This window comes from Crinia signifera, chromosome 7, assembly GCF_055691185.1.
Source record: "Crinia signifera chromosome 7, ASM5569118v1, whole genome shotgun sequence".
Lineage (NCBI taxonomy): Eukaryota > Metazoa > Chordata > Amphibia > Anura > Myobatrachidae > Crinia > Crinia signifera.
This window is the reverse complement of record NC_139223.1, coordinates 119,115,792-119,136,427: the sequence shown is the minus strand read 5'-3', so window position 1 is coordinate 119,136,427 and position 20,636 is coordinate 119,115,792. Positions and strand designations below refer to the sequence as shown.

Here is a 20,636-nt window from a genome sequence, read left to right as displayed (position 1 = left end):
TTGATTCAATAGTAATATAAATTTCCTTGCCCGACGATATATTATATATATTTAACTATGTAATGTATATTCATGCTTCATCAGACAATGAAAAGTAAAGCTGGTTCATTGTCCTGTTCCATTACATTAATAAGGAATAATTAATAGTACTGTAAAGCTATTCATCATTAATAAACAGTAGTGTGTATTCTCCAGTGGAATGAATGTAAAGTAGCAGTCCACCAGTTAATGGGGTATCTAATTAGAATCCCCAATAGCGCCGGAATTTCAGGGCTGTGGTGACAAAATCCCACAGGGGCAATTCAATTGTTTGTGTTTGGGCCCTCTCAGATTGACAATCGCACCTTTTCATCAAATAGTAATGACCAGATTCAATTGTTTATGTGCTTTTTGTGTATAGGCGCAATCAAAAATTGTAAATGTGCATACATACTAGGAGTTATCTCCTACAGATGATTTAGTCAACAATTTCACTTAAACCCTCAGGTAAGCGATATAGCGAATACAATATCGTTCAATGACTTTATAGGGTCCCAGCTCCGTACATATGCAGACACTGACAATGTCGGAAATAGAGCCTGGGATGGAATATTCCCTATAGTGTATAAAGTTTGTTTTCATAGAAACATTTGTATGTTTTCATTTTGGTTTCTGTTGTTAAATCGCTCTAATTTACCTACAGTGTATTGACACATGAATACTAGACCTTAGGTTTTACTATACTGGAGGAAAATGTTAATAATATTTGAGATCTGTCACTGATAATTTTCAAAAATGATTTTAAAGACTAACAAATTGAATTGTTTAGTTAGAAGAAATGTTTACAGGAAAAATATTACCGGATGAGCAGTGATTTATAGACTTCAGATATAGGCAAGTAAATGGAGTATCACAAAAAGTTTATTGGGCATGAATGCAATATCTTCAACATGTGGCCTGCTTTGAATTAATCACACATCTGGCATAAAATTACATCATTTGGATGTCCTGAAATGCACATATTACCAGCTCGTGCGTGAATGAAGCGATACTATTGCCGCCCAGCTCAGTAACAGCTTGAGAAGTATCAATTAAACCAGGGTACACTAAGGACATATTACAAGTAACATATATGTATGTAGAAAATTGTAAATATTCATAAACAACCAACACCCTGGCAAAATCTACTGAGGTTTTCCTTAATGAATCCGTGTTTGTATAGGACATCGCAATCTCTCGGCATTGCTAGTAACAAAATGTCTATGCCATCTCAACCACTACAAATGAAATAAGCCAACACTAAAGGACCACTACACACAAAATGGAAGCGGCTTTCTATGAAAGTAGTTACAGTGAGTGATATATATGAACACAGAATAATAGTTAACTAACATTATTATGCTGGGTAACATACAAACTGAATATCTGTCAGTCCAATCGTTTAGATTAGGTAAAAAACATTATCCCCTTCCATTTAAATGTATATTCACTAAGGCACATGTATAAAGGCACTGCTTCAGTATGTTTATTAAAGGGTGCAGACTGATTTTGGCAAGAGCTGTATTAGTTAGTACAATGCACTTACATTCTACAATGAGAATAGTTTAATGCTGTTATGTATATAGATGATAGAAGAATACAGATTACTTAGTTGTGATGGCAAATAAAGGGAGACTGAGAAAGTGATTAGTAAACCATATATCTAGATTACAAGCATGCTACAGTATGTGTAAATTATTAAATATGGAAGTAAGCAGAGTATATGAGCTGAGGAATGGTAAAACGACACAGATAGACAGCTCTAGTGCGAAGTACAGCGGCTTAAAGTGCTCATGTTCTTAGCACATTCTGCATACCTTATTCTGATTATTTAGTATTCAACATACTTAAGAAAATGGAATAACATGGCCTTGTTTGCTATTAAAAAGGTCTACACTGGTATGAAGGCAAGAAATGCTAAAATAGTAATATAGGCAGATGGCGAGGATCTACAGCGCATAGAATATACATAACTTAACTCGGGATTTGTGTGTTGAACTGGCCAATATTCTACTCTCCCAAACCCCATTCTCTATGCATGTGCCCCAAACACATCGCTGGCAATTCTCGCTCTACCCGTCTGGATCTCCTATGCACAGAGTAGAGAGCTCAATGTCCACCTTACTTCATTAGATAGGTGTTGAGGGGTAGATGTATGAAACATTGATAATGGAGGAGAAGTGAGCCAGAGGAGAAGTGGCCCATGGCAACCAATCAGCACTGAAGTAACATCTATAATATGCATAATACAGTATAAACTTTATACAGAGCAGCTCATTGGTTGCCATAGGCCAGTTCTCCTCTGGCTCACTTCTATTACCTTATCACTGCTTCATATATCTACCGCTGAATCACGTATATATTGAGTGAGCGGTACTGTAGGCCAATAAATCCCCCCCCCCCCCCCCCCCCCAATTTTTTTTTAATCTATTCTCATTTAGCACTTACTTTAGTTAAAAATAAACTAGCAACACTGTCCAAAGATCCCTTGATGTACAATTTCTGATGTGCGGTAATTCCAATAACATATACACAAAATGTGCACTAAAAATGATATTACAAAATCCTGACAATATTCTACCTTCAGATATACCAGTAAAACTTAGGAAGATCAAGAAATACGTAAACATTTGACATGAGGGAGCTTTGTCTTCTATAACTCGGTACAGCCTCCATGCCCATGTGACCATGGCTACATCATGTCCAGCTGGAAGAGAAATAAATGTACTGTCAGAAGAGTCACATTATAGAATATCACTCAGAACCCAGGCGTACTCTTCTTGTATTCTTACCAGATCGTCCACATCTCCCTCCTCTTCCAGCATAGTTGTGTCTTCTGCTTTCTTCTCAAGTAGTGCAAGAACTGCATGAAAAAGTGGGAATTAAGGAATATACAACAAATGCCCAGGAAACATCAGGATTGTCTTCCAACCCTTCTTTGCATTACACCAGGACCGGCTCTAAGGAGTTCAGTCTCTATGCCATGGACGGATATGTTGCCTGTCCACGGTAGACAGAGGTCAGGTGTTGTGGTACCTACAGAATCTGGTTCTCTGTATAGTTTATAGTGGGAGGTGGTTCAAACCTTCATATTACAGTTTCTGTCTTATGCTTGTGAATGATGGGTCAACCTATCCCCTCATTAGGATTATCACTGACAATAATCCCTCCTTCAGTAAATAGGAGTTGTCCGTACCTGATTTGCCTGGTCAGAAGTCACCATGCTATCCTTCGATTCCTTGCATGTTATCAAGGAAATTTGATCTGGAAACAAACAGAATAGGAGAGACACCAGCTGGAGACCTTGGACAGAGAGGATGCCTGTCAGTAGGAGACAGACTAAAATATATATAATGGGGACAATAAAGAAGAAAAGGCAGCCATTGCAGAGCAGTAGAAGGACTGCGGCCCATTAAAGACACCTTAATGCACAAGGGGGCTGTTGGTGAGAAATGCTTGCAAAATAGGCAGCAGTGAGAGAAAGGAAAAACTATGTTGTATTACCCTAATTATCGACTACTGATATATATCTTAGAGACTCATTTACCTAAAAGCACATTAACATTCAGAGTAAACCATATAGTAACGTTTTTAGCACATAGAAGTGAATGAATACAGACCAAGCAGCAAGTCAACTATTAAATTTACCTTGGACAACAATTTCCCAGAATTCCTTGAGGGTGGTGCCTGCAACCTTCTCTTTCAGCGAATGGAGAAAACTCATTGAAGAGCTGGACATGGGACAACTTTAGGTACAAAGAGAAGACACTATCATAATAAAACATGCAATACATAGCTAAACTATCCATGATCCCTATTCAGTTTTAATTGAGTATTATTCCATTTATATAAGATTGAAGCTTGGACAATAAAAGCATATTGCACAATATGCTTACTAGAGAAGCGCGTAATTAAGTAAAGTATATTAATGCTTAAGAAAATATTAAATAATGCCAAGCCACATAAACAGCAGCAGCTAGTATATAATACGGATTGGTCTTTGTTACAGATCTGAACTGGATCGATATTGGTCACAGAAAGGAACAGGTGACCCTGTAGAAATCGTAAAGCCAATGGACAGGTACGCACCTTTATTGCCTCCTCTCGAAAACATTTTATGCAGCTCATACTCTTCATGTAATACTGGGACTGTTTGTGTCCAGAAATTCAAAGATACGTTTTATCAGCTGATTGGTCACTGAAAGATGAAATAAAACACAATCAAAAAAGAGAAACACCCTTCAGAGGAGACTACAACCAGTAATCATACTGTGGAGAAACTGGAAAGGCACAAATGTGATCATCATCAGACAGGAAGTGAAAGCTTTGGGGCACAATGGATACTGTACATCAAAGTTCTGTAACATTCTACACAAAAATGTAAGTGATTAGTTTTACTGGACCTCCATAAACCACATCACCCCTCTCAGCTCATGTCACTAACATAATAAAATACAAGATATGTTATATGAGCCATGAAAACACCACTGTATATTTATTTCATTAGCAGCAGTAAGTAAAACACTTATACGTTTAACACTCCGCTTCCCAAGTCACAGATTAACAGCTTTCCTTTGAATTTGTCACTGTTGCAGAGTTGCAGTCTCTTAAATTAAAGCTATAAAAACATTACTTAGCCATCCTCTTTTCCTGGTTTTATTAGTGCTGCACGCATCTTCCCATTGGAGTGTTAAATTAAAACCTGAGGCGCCGATGTAGTGTCAGATTGTAATAGCAGTGCTAGATTTCTGTGCGGTACGTAAGAAATATGCACAGCAAACTTAGAGCATACCACCCGATACCGCTCTTATACACAGAGGTTCAACGGGCTAAAGAGCTCCCGTCACTTTGCACAGCGTTTGTAGATGATGATTTCCATCAAGAAAATGGTTATAAAATAAGACCACGCTTCCTTTTCACCCCAGGTCCTCATATCCTCTCATTTCTAACACTGCACTAAAATACAATTTCTGCTACCATCTATACCTTTCATTTGAAACTAAATAACTGCAGAAGCACACTCACATCTACCAACACCACACTGTTACCTGCACTTCTACATCTCTCCTTTCATCCAACACTCCTAATTTAAATTGTCCAATCCTATTAGAAAGCCCCCCTTCCCCCACCACCACACACACTTCTAGTCTAACTAATCCTTTATTGTGCCCCCTGGTAACACATCTATCCTTCTTTCCTAGTCTCCTACATTTCCTCTCCGCCACTGCCTTCCATCCTCCACTCTGCAGCCCTTCTCCTCCGGTTACCCCACTGTCATTTGTTTCTGCCTAATCACAAACACTATCCCACCACTCTGCATACCTCCCAACTGTCCCAATTTATTGGGATAGTCCCACGTCCCATCCGCGTGGGCATTTGGGAGTCCCCCCCCCCCACCTGTCTCCTGCTGGCTCTGCTCAGCATATATTAAAGTGGCCCATAGAGTGACGTACATAATATGTTTTCTTATACTCAGCATGAATATATTTGGGGGTCAAGTTTCAGGAGAGATACACCACACGATTAGCATGGAAAGCAGACACCTCTCAGAAACATTACACTGAATCTATCCCAGCATCTTGTTTGGGGATTTGGACCAGCCCTAGTTCCTGTCCTATCAGCTGCCTCATACCATACACACAGTAGTAAAACATTTAAACCACCCAGCCATATATGCTTACACTGGCTTCCTGTCACCACTGGTTTGTGATTCATCATAGTTCTAGTTCAGCAACGAACAGGGCAAAACACTCAACGTGCGAAGAAATCACCATCTGAGTGAGTGGATCAATCCTTTCATCACTGCAGCCAGTCAGCAACATCTTATGACTGCATGTGAAGCCAGAACAAGCTCACCAACATGCTTTAGGATGCTTCCATCATATTTGAGGCCATAACATGTCCCACATATGCCATCATTACAATATGTATGATCAGCATTACACTGTACTTGATTTGGAAAGGCTAGAACAAACAAGACCACTATAGAGTATCTGCATCTTGGATACGAGACCGTTCCACCATCCTTTTTGTACATAAACGTAAAATATATTCCATATTCTGCAGATCATTAAATGCAGTCCTGTAAACACACATATATACTAATTGGCAGAACAGAAATGTTGTAGCAGGCCAAACGAAGGTGTCTTTATTACACTCTCCAGCACTGTAGAGGAGCAGTAAATGGTTAAAAACTTGACTTGTATATCTTATGCACAGAAGCAGCTTCTTGCTGGGGAAATGGATGCCACCTATCTCAACTTGTGTAATCACCATATATCTCAGGAGTGGCACAAACTGCCTGCACTGCTCTCCATACATTATCTCTCTTCCAGCTCAGACTGACATTGATGGAGTAAGTCCAGGCAGCCGTATTTTACATTCTCCATGATGTGGCACTCAGCCAATGGCAGCCAGATTAATCTGCAGCGAGTCCTCATTACCAAATCCGGTTTGGAATTACAAAACACTGAACGTGTGCGGAATCTTGGTGTTGTCCTGCATAGTGACTTGACACTTAAACATCAGGTATCAGCCACAACAAAATCCTCATTCTTTCATAAGGAACATAGCCAGAATCAAGCACTTTATTCCTTTAAAGTATCTGCCTAAAGTCATATATGCACTCCTAAACTACTGCACATAGACTCAGGACTTGCCTGTTAACTAATGTCGCTCTAGTTCCTAAAATGACAACCCAAATGCTAAGTTCTATCTCCTGCTAATGGCCCCCATACACTAGGTCCAACTTGTCCTAAGGACAAGACAGACTAGTTTGCCCTCGAGAGCCCCCGGCATCTCCCCGGGAGGCTCACTTACGATTTGGAATTTGATCTGTCAAATTAAACATGCAATAAATTGCATGCGATTTATTGCTTGTAAATCCCAGAGGAACTGGCAGCGGGGCCCATGCGGGTTGGGAATGGGGTCCCCGCGGCAGCTGGGCAGTCAGTGTCGGGGTCCCTGCGGCGGATGGGAACTAGTAGTGGTATTGGCGGCGTAGGATGTAAAATGGGCTGAGAATTCTCTCAGCCAATAAACGGCCGACCAGTCTTTTCAAACTATAGTTGCACGTTCAGCAGCAGCTTTCTGCCCCACCAATAGCGCTACTAGTTCCCATCCGCCGCAGGTCACCCGCTGACTGCCCATACGCCGCAGGGACCCCTCTGCCTCCGCAGCCACCGCAGGTATCCCTCTGCCTTCCCAGCCACTGCAGAAACTCCGCTGCTACACATAGGCATGTGCCAGTGGTGCTTCACTGCTGGCACACACCTGGCATCTGGCCCAATACATTGTGGGTGCTAAAAACTATGTGCCAGTGATGGGTCCGATCCGATAAATTTAATGTGCAGCCCGTCCGACCTCCCGACTCCAACGCGCACAGGACCGCATCTGTGCACATGCAATTTGGGACGATTTCACAGCCCGATCCATCCGAATCAGGTGAAATTGGGCCCAAATCGCATAGTGTATGGGGCCTTAAGCTTATTTGTATTTTATGCTGTAAATGCAAATATAAAGCATTTTGAAGGCACCACTGGCGCACACCTACTACATAGTGGTATGCCCGGAAATTTTCTGGGAAAAAAAAACCGAGATTTATGTCTTACCTGTTAAATCTCTTTCTTCGAGGACGTCAGGGGCCACAGGGATTACATTGGGTAGAGAGTGAGGTCACGACCTTTCCAGCACCAGAAAGGATAAAACTTCTGGACTGCCCAGAGACAGCCCTGGCTCCTCCCTCCTCTACCCCGCCTCCTAGGCTAGCTTACTTTCAGTTTTTCCCAAAGCCAGGCAGGAGACAAGATAGAAGGAAGAGAAACCCATACAGTAACACATTCAACCAATATATGTGTGTGTGGTTGCTCAACAGAGAAACCATAACTGTGACATGTGTAAGTACCTCAACAAAGGAACTTTTAACTAAGTTCACTCAACGGAGGAACTATGAACTTCAATACCATGAAGCAGGCGCGGCAGGGAGGGATCCCTGTGGCCCCTGACGTCCTCGAAGAAAGAGATTTAACAGGTAAGACCTAAATCTCGGTTTCTTCTGCGGTAGACGTCAGGGGCCAGAGGGATTACATTGGGATGTCCTAAAGCAGCCACCTAAGGGTGGGGACGCGCCTGTGCCGCGGCCAATATTTTCTGGCCGAATGCCGAGTTCTGAGAGGCAAACATAACAAACGCAAAAAAGCGTAAGAAATCGTTGGCAGACGACCAAGTTGCCGCCTTGCCAAGTTGCTCTGCCGTTGCACCACCTGTAAAAGCCCGAAACACACCCACAGATGTAGTGGAATGAGCCCGTACCCCTGCAAGAACGGGGAGTGAGGTGAACAAGGAATCCTGCTTGATAAACGACCGCAGATATCGGCCGGCAATAGTCTGCATGGTAGCAGACCAGCCCCTCTTATGAATTCTCTAGTGGATAAAGAGAGAGTCAGATGGCCAAAGTATTACAGCGTGATGTACATAGTCGTGCAAAGCACAGACCATCTCCAGTTGATTGCTGCCCAGGAGAGACCGCCGGCCTACAAAGGGCAGGGATCACTATCTCCTGGATGATCTGAAATTCAGGAACCACCTTGTGAGGTGTAAAGTAACGTTTCAAAGAATCCGTTCTATGAGAATGAAAGACTATGAAAGGCGATTGACCTAACAGAGCCTACCGGGCAGACACCCAGCAGCAACGGTCAACAGGAAAACCGTTGTCCCAGTTAGCCTGTAAAGAGCCCTAAAGGGCCCAAAGAATCAGAGAAAGATTTTATCAAACCACCATGTTTGTAACAACCAGAGGTTGGATCTGCAGGACCCCCTGCAAGAATGAGCGGAGATCATACCACAGAGCTCATAGGCTGTGGAATACAATGCAGAGAGCCGAGCCCTGTTGCTTTAAAGAAACAGGCGGAGGCCAGCCCCCACTACTTCTACCGAAAGGACAAAACCCTAGACAAACGGTAAATTCTGGGATTGAATTCAATCCCGTGTGTCTTAACAGCCCTGTGAGCAGTTCTGGCCCCAGAGGCAGACAGATAAGAGAGACCCCTAACAGGGTTCACAGATCCGAGAACCAGATTCTCCTGGATTAAGGTGCCCCCACCTCCACTTTTAATGTACAAATTACTTTGAGGAGGAGCAAAAATGGGGAAAAGCCTACCTCCGAACGAATAGCCACTGGACTGACATAACAGAGCGTGGACTCTGTAACCTGCAGGGTCTCGAGACCTGGACACATACAGGGTGACCTGGTAAATGTGACGCAAAGCCATCAATCCACCATTGGTCCACCCCAATGGCCTACCAACCACAGGAACACCTCCGAAGGGAGGGTCCATCTGCCGGTATAGTTTTGCCAACAAGGCCGGGATCTTGCGCTGCACCCATTGGAAGAAGCGGGAGGCCTAAGCCTTCAGCACCTGGTATTCCCAGATGGTCTCCCATCCAAGTACTAACCAGGCCTGACCCTGCTTGGCTTCCAAGATCAGACGAGATCAGGCGTGTTCAGGGTGGTGTGGCCGTAGGCTCATAGCCGGCCCACTCAGAGTGTCACCCTAGTGGTTGGTAAAAAACCACCCTTTTTGCATCACCCGACTGGACCTGCACAGGGTGACCGAGAAACCAAGGTTCTACCTTGCAGAAATCCCACAGGACTGTCTTTTCACTTAGGTTTCAAGACAGAAGCATCTTTTCCATAATAGCATTATCCAGTCTATGCCTTAAGATGTACTGTTGCGTGTATAAAACACGGATTTACCAAAAGGATCAGTTTTGGTTATAATGTATGTGTATGTAGATACATTAGAAAACAAACAAACAGGAAACTATATTGAACTGCTGTTTGAATGTAAGAAGCGAGAATGCTGGCCCAGCACCGCTATATATATCCACATATATATATATATATATATATATATATATATTGTGTATGTACATGTATATATACACACATATATATACATATACACACATGTACATACACAAATGCCCATAAACATAAACATATGCATTCATGTACCCCTATACAATAGGTCGTACAGATTAAGAGGCAACATATTGGTATATAGCATATGGTGGCGCTGAAATGAACAAGGCCGTCAACATTGGCAACCAGTAAAACTTCTACCAACGTGAGATTGCGTCCCTGAAGGGATGCATAGTCAAGGCCATATTAGCTTTTAATTATAAAAGCTACAGCCAGTGTTACTCCGCTAACATAACTTAAAGGAGAACCATAAGAAATGACAAACCGAATTGTTTGTGGGAGAAAACGAGAGCACCCGGAGTAATCCCACGCAATTACGGGGAGAATATACATAAACTCCACACAGTTAGGGTAATGGCGTTGTTTGAATGGAACCCATGTTATCTACAACAGCTGGTGTTCCCATGTGATCTCAAACGAGATTGGGCATATCCAGTGTGGTATGAATATAGATTGACATCAGTGCCGTGAGGTAGTAATGTTAACCATTACACAGTTCGTACTGCACCTCCACAGCTGCATCTCCCAAAAATGCTACCCCGCTGGGGTGCAAGGCTACTAGAGGTCTGGAGGAATACTAGGTCAAATTATCTCAAATGTGCGATCTGCATGCTACATGCATGTGATCCTAATGTAAATCCGACTACATAGTCAGATCCCACACTGGATTGTATTGTGCGTACACACCACAACCAGCTCTGTATGTGACAGTGCAATGTTCCAACTTCCAATGACCAGGAATACCGAAGGTTATCCTGTGGAGAAATTACACTTCAGAGTCCACCGTTGGTGACGTTTGCCATATTGCCCTGTCAGAACATGAAATAACCCCTGTATTGTGGGGACTGAATCCTTATAGCCGTGCGCCTTGTCTACTTAAGAGATGGGAGCGTTGCTGATTGAGCTGTTGCTCTATTAGGGTAAAACAGGCCTGGACTATGTTCCGACAGGGTTTAAAAGTTAGCAGAGGTGTCTTACACTAAGTGTCTGGACCAGAACTGTAATGGCTGCACACACTGTGATTTCTAATTGACTTGCTATGGAAAACTTTGCTAACTCATGAGTTAGTAACATACAAGTCATGCTATCTGCATTAGACATTGCTGCCCTTGCCTTTGATGAATGGAGTGACCTCTGTGTCACTCTGATAGCAGGGTATAAGACTTCCTGCTGTCCTCTGTATGACCTAGCTGGCAACAAACTGTCCCCCCATAAACTGTAATCTGAGAACACAGTATCTTTCTGGAAGAAAGCAAGAAGGGGTTTTTATTTTGTCAGCCAGCAGATACACATTGCACAATTAGAGGCTTATTGCAGAAATCTAACGATCTCTATGTCACAGAGGAAAAATACATCAGGGAAGGCAACAGGGTATATGGCCTCAGATGACAATGTAAACTGAGTTATACACTTTCCACCTGACAATATATACACTACACACACACACACACAGGGAGAGAGAGTAGGTATAGGTAACCAGAGATAGAATCACTGGATAAGGGAGACAGTATAAGGAGATGAGCTGCCACAGGCCAATCAACAACACCATGGTATATAACACAGGAGTGATATGACCTAATTTACATACAGCCCAATACTGTCCCACTATGCTCTAAACCCCACTGTCTGATCACAGAACCTGGGGGAGCAGCTGCATTCAATATGCAGTTAACCAGGACAAGCTTGAGCACAGCCCTGGCATTAGCAGTCAGGAGCCTCCAGCAGCGTGCAATGGCGGCAAGTATGTTAAAATGACCGCCAGAACCGCGTGATAGCTGGGAAAGTACCATGGACTCCGTCCTTACAATGGTGTCCCTTTTTGAAAGGGTAGCCGTGCCATCAGACTATACTCTTATGCCCAGGCTGGCCGGTGGTACTTGGGCCAGCCTTGCAATGTGTGCAGGACACCAATATAGGAGTCCCTGTGTCACTATCGCTGTCCTCTAAGATTGTACAAGAGGCAGCTAAACTGGTACAGCTAACACCTATACTTCTGACATGCAGTGATGGTGTTAACACAGTTATGAGACATAGCACAATGCAAATAATAAAGTGGCACTGAGCTCCGCAAAGCACAAAGGCCGGCAGGAGCATAAAGTACTGTACCCTGTGCTCCAGTAGGAGAGGTACAGGTGGGATTTGCCCATATGGCCCGGCAGTGAAGAGATGGAACTCCAGACTGGCAGAGAGCTCTCTGTGTCCTTCTTACACGTGCAGCAGGCAGGCAGGAAGAGATCAGGGCTGGAAACCCCGTGGGTACATCCTAGCTCCTGTCTCCGGGAGAGGGGCTGTGTGAGGAGAGGCTCCCTTCCCCCTACTAGCAAATGGCCACCGGGATTTCATGACTCATGCGGCGTCGGTAAAATGGCGGGGATCCGGCGCTTGCCGGGCGGCCCCGCATACCGACGCCGCTGCCCACACTCAAAGTCTCCCTGGTGGTCCAGCGGGTCAGGGTGCACACCGAGTGAAAGGCGGCGTTCTGGCCGCTTGCTAGTGCAGCCCGGCGATCCCCCCCACCGGGCTGCTCAGCCGCTATAACTGCGTGCGCATTCGCACTCCCGGCGGGGAGCGCGTTACCTGAAAGCGGTTGTCACCGCTGATGTCCCGGTCCCCGTCGCGGCTGTACTCTCTAGTGCTTCAAAGCCAGCCGAACACCTCCGCTTGTGGGAGCCACGTGGGTGGTGTTGGGCTGCCGGGTCCCGGGTGATGGAGCGCAGTGCCGGGGTCTAACAGACCCCCAGCGCTGCTGCTCTGTCACTGACCAATAGTCAGTGTAAAAATAAGAATAAAAAAAAAATTAAAAACGAAGTTTAAGCTGCTTTAACAGCAGCCCTTTCAAAATGCGTGTTGGCTCCTGCCAGCACAATCAAATCTGAAAGTAAGCTAGTCTAGGAGGCGGGGTAGAGGAGGGAGGAGCCAGGGCTGTCTCTGGGCAGTCCAGAAGTTTTATCCTTTCTGGTGCTGGAAAGGTCGTGACCTCACTCTCTACCCAATGTAATCCCTCTGGCCCCTGACGTCTACCGCAGAAGAAATCTGGTCATTTTAAGAGAGCAAATGACTCTATGGAAGCAATGTTCTCTATGGTGCAGTTGTCATGCACACCTCATAGTGATTACTGGTTCTAGCTTCTGGCCCTGGTTCCCAAAATATGGGGGACAAAATGAGTGGTGGTCCCCCCTGTATTTTAGGAACCAGCATGGGCTCTTGGAGCCAGCCCTGGTTCCCAAAATACAACTGACAAAATTAAGTGGGGTTCTACCATATTTTGGGAACCAGCACTGGGCTCTTGGAGCTGGCCCTGGTTCCCAAAATATGGGGGACAAAATGAGTGGGGGTCCCCTATATTGGGGGCATTAAAAGCACGCTGGTACCTGTAGTCCCAATCTAATACAGCTAGCTCAAGGGGGTGGGGAAATGGCGCGGAGAGCATGCAATTTGCTGGTGGCGGCCATTTTAAATAAAAAAATTCCGGTCTCACCCCACAGTCGGCGCCAATGGTGACCCAGACCACTGGGGGAGCCGGACCACCGCCGCAGCTGGAGGAGGGGGAGAAAGTTTAATGGTTCTGCGCTCACCCTCTAGGTGTGTGTGTGTCAGGTGAAAGATGGCTAATACACAGTGTAGTGGGAAATAATGAAAATTTTATTTCTATTAATAAAGTATAAAGTATGCAAGTGGACATGGGGGGGGGGGGGGGGGGAGGTGTGTGTGTGTGTGTGTGTGCAGACACACCGGATGGGGGTATATGGAGTTGTAGTGTCCCCCCCCCCCCCCCCATGTCCACTTGCATACTTTATACTTTATTAATAGAAATAAAATTTTCATTATTTCCCACTACACTGTGTATTAGCCATCTTTCACCTGACACACACACACCTAGAGGGTGAGCGCAGAACCATTAAACTTTCTCTCTATCCACTTAGGAGTATTGGACCAACTCCGGTTCAGCTGCCCCCTCGAACAACTGTACTTTAGCGCTGGCACATCTCGCATTTGCAGCTGGAGGAGGACAAGGATCAACAACGCAACCACCACCACCCAGATCTCAAGGGTAGCACAGTGCGGCTCTGTGTGAACACATACATTGAAATGTGTTCGCCTTGAGATCCGGTCATACTGCCATCCGGTCCTACCGCAGCTTGCAGTACACAAACTTATAACATTGATACAGACTGGATATTTTTCAAATGGTCACAAGAATTTTATGTTATTATTTATTTTGTATTCATAAAAAGCCAAGAAATATTATAGAACTATTATATAATGCTAGGGCATATATTAGGATAAAGGAAAACTCACCATCCTGGATGTTGGCATTTTTCTGTCTGATCAATGCCCGGAAGTCGTCAGCTGGATTCACACTGCCCACCTAGAACAAGAGGACAGATCTGCAGACCGGCTCCAAAAGTGTAGTAAATGATGCTGCAACGATTACAGTACTACCTATATATTATGTGGGTGTATTACACCCGTCTCTGCTTCATACTGTTCATTGAAGTCCAAAAACAAATACGGTGCTTGCTATTTTTAAGTCTGTCCATGTGATATAAGAGACACCAAACTTCCATTATTTACTTACAGTGGAAATATAAAACAACAAAAAATGGCTGAATGTTTAGCGCTTTCTAATGTTTGGAGCTGTGAAATATAAGTGGTGTAAAAATCTAAATACATTAATGACTGGTTTAGGTGTTATTACTGTTTCAGCACTGAAGAGGCACCTCTGTGCCACAACCCAGCATAGCTCAATTACTTATAGCTATCTGTGGTGATACAGTTTTAATTATTATACATATGTAAATATTATTGAAATAATACTAGAATAGCGCTATAAGAAAATTCGGTACTTGTTTCCTAGAACGGCGCCCAGATTTTCTACGTACAGTACCGTAGGGAAATCGCATCGCATGGGCCATTATAGCACCGCCATGCGATGTGGATAGTGTGTGTGTGTGTGTGGGGGGGGGGGGGGGGGGGGGGTAAAAACTATTTTTAGGACCTATACAATCATATTATTGTATGCCTGATGTAATGACATCGCATACCCTATAAAATCGCATGCGATCGCATGTGATTTTGCGGGAGGTGCGATGCGATGCCCTGGGGCACACAGATCAGTGAAAAAATTACATGAAAAAATCGCATCTCATAGCACAAAAATGCCCCATGCGATGCGATTTCACTTAGTGGGCGCCGTTCTAGGAAACAAGTACCGAAAATTCCATTATATGTTATAGAAAAATAAAGAGTCTGACTTTTCTTTGTCTGATGATAAACTAATATTCAGTAATATTAAGTAATACTAATTTTCCAGGCGGATTTGCCTGAATCCTGCATGTATCAGTCCGATCCGAGCAGGCTTCCATGTGTAAAAGAAAGCATAAATATTTTTTTTTTAAATAGCGTGCAGTCTCCCCGCCTGACAATTACCAGCCTGGGCTCATTGAGCCTGGTCCTGGTTGCAGAAATACAAATTTAACATGGGCGTCTAAGAGCGGTTCCCACCATAGATGCCCATGTTAAAATTTTTACATGGGCATCTATGGTGGGAACCGTCCATAGACACCCATGTTAATCTTTAACATAGGCATCTATGGAGCCACAAACAGCCAATCAGCCGCAGAGCTCCTCTGGCTGGGGGAGGACCCGGTGAATGACATCACCGGGAAATCAGGGGAGGAGCTACAATTGTAAACACACTTGCGGCTCCTCAGTTCGATGGTATGAGACACTCTGGGGTTTTTTACTGCTTTTTTTTACCCGGGATTGGCTTCCCTAATACAACGCAGCCGGGCGGATGCAGCCTGGGCGGGTGGGTGGATGCAGCCTGGGCGGGTGGGTGTCGGGCGATGGAACCGGGCACAGGTGAATGCAGGCAGCCTGGATGGGTGGGCGGTCTCATGGAGGCGGGAGATACGGTCGTTTTGTCAACAGTCATTAGGTCGACAGGTGGCAAGGTCGACAGGTGGCAAGGTCGACAGGTGTCTAGGTCGACATGGGTGAAGGTCGACAGGTGTCAAGGTCAACATGGGGCAAGATCGACATGGGGCAAGATCGACACAGCATTAGGTCGACACGGGTTAGGTCGACATGTTTTTTTACTGTTTTTTGAGCCGACATGTGCCGACAGGTGGTATCTCATGCCCTACCACCCACTAGTGCGTGGTGGGAGAATAAAATAGTGTACCGAGCGCAGCGAGGCACCATGCCCGAAGCATTGCGAGCGTAACGAGCAATGCGAGTGGCTGCGGTTGACTTCCAACTGTGTCTATGTCGACTTTCAGGTAAAAAAAAGTAAAAAACATGTCAACCTTCCGAACTAACCCGTGTTGACCTAAACCCATGTCGAACTTGCCCATGTCGACCTAGACACCTGTCGACCCAACTGTGTCGACTTTCAGGTAAAAAAAAAAGGGTACTTATGTAGTGTCTGGGCTGCCGATTTTGAAATCGGGTCCATCGCATTGCATACGACCATATCGCATGCGATGCGATAGACCCGATTTTTCCATAGGATTCAATGTTAAAATGGACTGAGTCCATTTTAACATGGAACTCAATGGGAAAAAGGGGTCCTTTTCATACCCCTACTATCCAAGTGGGCATGGAGTTGGATATAAACCTGTGGCGAGCAAAGCGAGCTACCGAGCCCGAAGCGTGGCGAGCGTAGCAAGCCCCGCGAGGGGACACAGAATACCGTCCCCTCGCGGGGCTCGGTGGCTCGCCACAGGTTTATATCCAACTCCATGCCCACTTGCATTGATTGTATGCCTTAAGTTAAGGCATACAATCAAAAAATCGGCAGCCAAGATAATACATAAGTACCTTAAAAAGTAAAAAACATGTCGACCTTCCGAAGTAACCCGTGTCGACCTAAACCCATGTCGAACTTGCCCCATGTCGACCTAGACACCTGTCGACCTAATGACTGTTGACCTAAGTGTTGTCGACAATATGATCCACACTCGGAGGCGGAAGGTCAGCACGGCGCGCACAGGCCGAGGTGGCTGTTGTGTGGCCTGTGCAGTGTGACCTCTGACATCGTCACGCTGCGCAGAGCCGCACTACCCGGGATGGGAGAAGCCGGGCAGCGTCTGAGCACCCACTCAGACGCTGCCCGGCATTAGACTGCGCATGCACAGTCTAATCCCAAAATCCACCCCAGGAAGTATGTATGGGCGATTGTAGTATGTATTAAAGTTTTAGGTTGTAAGGCTACCATGCTTGAGCACATTTTGTGCCCAAGTGAATTTAATATAACCATCTGGACTGATGCATTAAATACATGATTAAATGTATTTAATGTCATAGTTTTGAAAAATCGGGAATAACGGGTAATAACATTGTCGTATGTGTGTTAAAAAAAAAAGGTGTCTGAGAACCAATGTGTTCACTCTATTCTGAGGTATTTCTGAGACAGCCTGGCTGTCTGTCCTGTTCCATGGTGAGAGCTGCCATCTACAATAGCAGGAGCATAAAGACCCGATAGACATGTTTTGCACCTTGATCATTTTGAACTCTGATGATGTCCAAAATACCCCAACGCGCTTTGGGGCCGATTCAGACAAATGCTGCTGATAGGATTCGCTGTTTGGCCATACACCCGTAAACTAAAATATAAATGAATATTCTAATACTCACATTGGACAAATACAATCCATAAATAAAGTTTATAAAGTTAGTGTACCTTTCCTTTTATTAATTCCCTGAAAACAAACATCAAATCCTAGTACTTGTCCTCTTCCTATAAGCATCAATTATTTGGCGGGCTCAGCATCTAGAAGGCACTAATGATGACCCCTACAGATACACAGCAGGCTCGTTACAATCATTAGGAGTCCTGGTATGGAGGCGTCTCCTCACTAGAGAAAATCTATTCAGGGGAATTAATGTGGTTGCTGTGTTTACAGCACCATCCAGCGTCAAATAGATACCACACCGTGAGACGCTCATTCTTATATGCATCTCAGAACCTGTGCAGACAGTAATAAGGATTAAGCAGAGCGCTATCTCGGCTTCAAGCAAGAGAATTTTGTGAGGTTAGAGGGACACGTATGTTTGACAAGATAAACACCCAAACCACAAAAATACTTTAGCAATAATATATAAGCCTTTATATCTATATAAAATATATCTGTAAATTAATATATCTTGCTTCCATATCTATAAAAAAAATACAGAAGCTGAGTTTTTCCACAAAAAATGAGTTTGACAGTGTCTAGGTCGACAGTCAAAAGGCCAACATGGAGTTTTTCACAGTTTTTTGAGCCAACATGTGCCGACAGGCGGTATTTCATGCCCTACCATCCACTAGGGCGTGGTGGGAGAATAAAATAGTGTGCCCGACGCATCACGAGCGCAGCAAGCAAGGGGATGCGGTGCACTTCAAACTGTGTCCATGTCGACTGTGTTGACATTCAGGTAAAAAAAAGAGTGAAAAAAACCCTTGTCGACCTTTTAACTGTCGCAATAATGACCTGCCAAACTAATGGCCTTTCGACCTAGAACCATGTCGACCGGTTCCCATGTCGACTTAATGGTGTCGACCTAATGACCAAATGATCCCAACTCTTTTATACCCATCTTTAAGAACCACTAAAGAAACAAAAGCAGCTCAGGTTACTTATTAAGTATTTGTAAAAATATATTTTAATATTTTCTTTAAAAAATGCATACACCTAATGTAGGGGGGGGGGGGGCGTTCTGCATCCCCCCCCATGTCCATAGGCCCCCATTATAAAATCATTTCTCACCGCCATTGGCATTAGACCTGCCAGTGGTCTTAAATTCTAATAATAGTACGTCCACACAAAAAGATTGCGCCCCCTCCTCCTGCCCTGTTAGCAAGGCATACATTTTTTATTATTTAACCTTACATCCTCTAATGCCGCTAGATCTCCCCACTACCACATGTGCACCTGAATGCCTTTGTACTGCATTTTGTTGCGAGCTTCCAGGAGTGATGTCAGTGGTCACATAAGTCACCAGGTAAGCGGTTATTACAATTTCAGTGTGTTCCATATAATCATGTCATAATGCAGGTTAAAAAAAATGAAGCGAGTCATGGCACAGACAGGACTCTGTGGGCTCATAGCAACATTTTGAAGGGGCTCCTGTCCCAATGCTTCTAGAAAGACATATCTCCACAGCAATTGCTCATGTTATGTTCGATAATAGTGCCCTAGTTCATTTTGTGAACCATAGTAGTGCCCTAGTTCATTTTGTGAACCATAGTAGTGCCCTAGTTCCCATTATGTCCCATTTAGGGCTGGAAGTACACATTACACCACACAGTACCCTAAATTCAAACATGACATACAGTGCCTCTAAATTTGCTGCCCCCTGAACATATTATGCCACTTCATATTGTAACACATTACAGTGCCCTGATTCATACTATGTGACATTATAATGCCCTCCATTTCATTTTATACCACAATTACAATGAGCTCACCCAGGGGCATACTTATATATACAGTATATTGTTGGTCCCAAACCAAAAATTTGTCAGGGCACATGTACCACCAAATAGAATTACTTAATAATGCTAAGGAGTATTTGAATACATGTTTGAATGCATTAACTTGTACATAACATTTCTGCTACCTTAGTAACTGCAGACAACCACTTCCACCCATGCAGTTATGAGCACACTGAGCTTTCCCTCTAAACAAGGCAGAGGAGCATTACTGCATTATCAGCATTTTATAAAATGGCAGCTATCATTAATAAGAGAGGGACGGGTAGAATATTATACAGCATACAGAACAAACACATTTGTTATTACAGGAAGATACTTCGTTAGCAATGGAATGGCTTTTATAAATAATAAATGTGCTGTACATAATCTGTGCAATGACTGTAATAAAGGAAAACGTTTGGAGATAAGTGCAATAACTGCATCCTCACATCACAGCTCAAACCGCTATGGTATTTTACATCTATGTCTACAGTCAAATGGTCGACCAGTAATGATCGACAGTCAAAAGGTCGACATGATTTATTCATGTTTTTCTTTTGTGTGTCAACATAGGACGACATGGACACCATGGCTGGCCATGCTTCAGGCTTGGTGCCTTGCTGCGCTCAGCACACTATTATATTCTCCTTCTACGCTGTAGTTGATCGTAGGGCATGAAATACCGCCTGTCGGCACATGTCAGCTCAAAATGTTGTCAAATAATGCATGTCGACCTTTTGACTGTTGACCAGCTGTTGAGTCAGCATATCGATGAGACACCATTTAAAAGATAGGTCCATCCACTAATCAAATGTTTTACCTGCCCTCTATACTCACCTGCTGGCAGATCCATGTCAGGGAGAGCTGCAGTTATGGAGTACTCTGCCTCCCACTGCAAGTCTGTAGCAGCGAGAGGGTTGTACAATATTCCTAAACTACAAAGCTCCCTGGCATAGTGTCCCTACAGATCTGCTCATTAGGGGCTGTTGACAACAAAAATAAAAATGTGCCAAGACCTATACTTTCAATGTCATATTGACTTCCTCTGGTGCTATACTACAGAACAGTAGGGTCACCAAAATAGGGTTCCCAGAATACACCATATTACTCAAAGGGTCTGATGAAAGACTGTTGGTAGAAAGATCATTCCAGTTTTAAGCAATGTAAAGCTCAATG

The 20,636-nt window shown here is 44.1% G+C and overlaps 1 protein-coding gene and 1 pseudogene across 1 annotated transcript in view; both read right to left on the bottom strand.

Annotated features, from left to right (window-relative positions):
• Nucleotides 1-3,175: 3,175 nt before the first annotated feature.
• Nucleotides 3,176-20,636, bottom strand: part of XRCC5 (X-ray repair cross complementing 5) — a 105,592-nt gene continuing 88,131 nt past the window's right edge. The window contains 6 exon segments of the mRNA XM_083153680.1: nt 3,176-3,282; nt 3,667-3,736; nt 3,738-3,764; nt 4,108-4,175; nt 4,178-4,216; nt 14,300-14,369. Coding sequence (XP_083009806.1) covers nt 3,191-3,282; nt 3,667-3,736; nt 3,738-3,764; nt 4,108-4,175; nt 4,178-4,216; nt 14,300-14,369 — 366 coding nt within the window. The 3' untranslated portion in view covers nt 3,176-3,190.
• Nucleotides 9,423-9,541, bottom strand: LOC146024737 (5S ribosomal RNA; annotated as a pseudogene).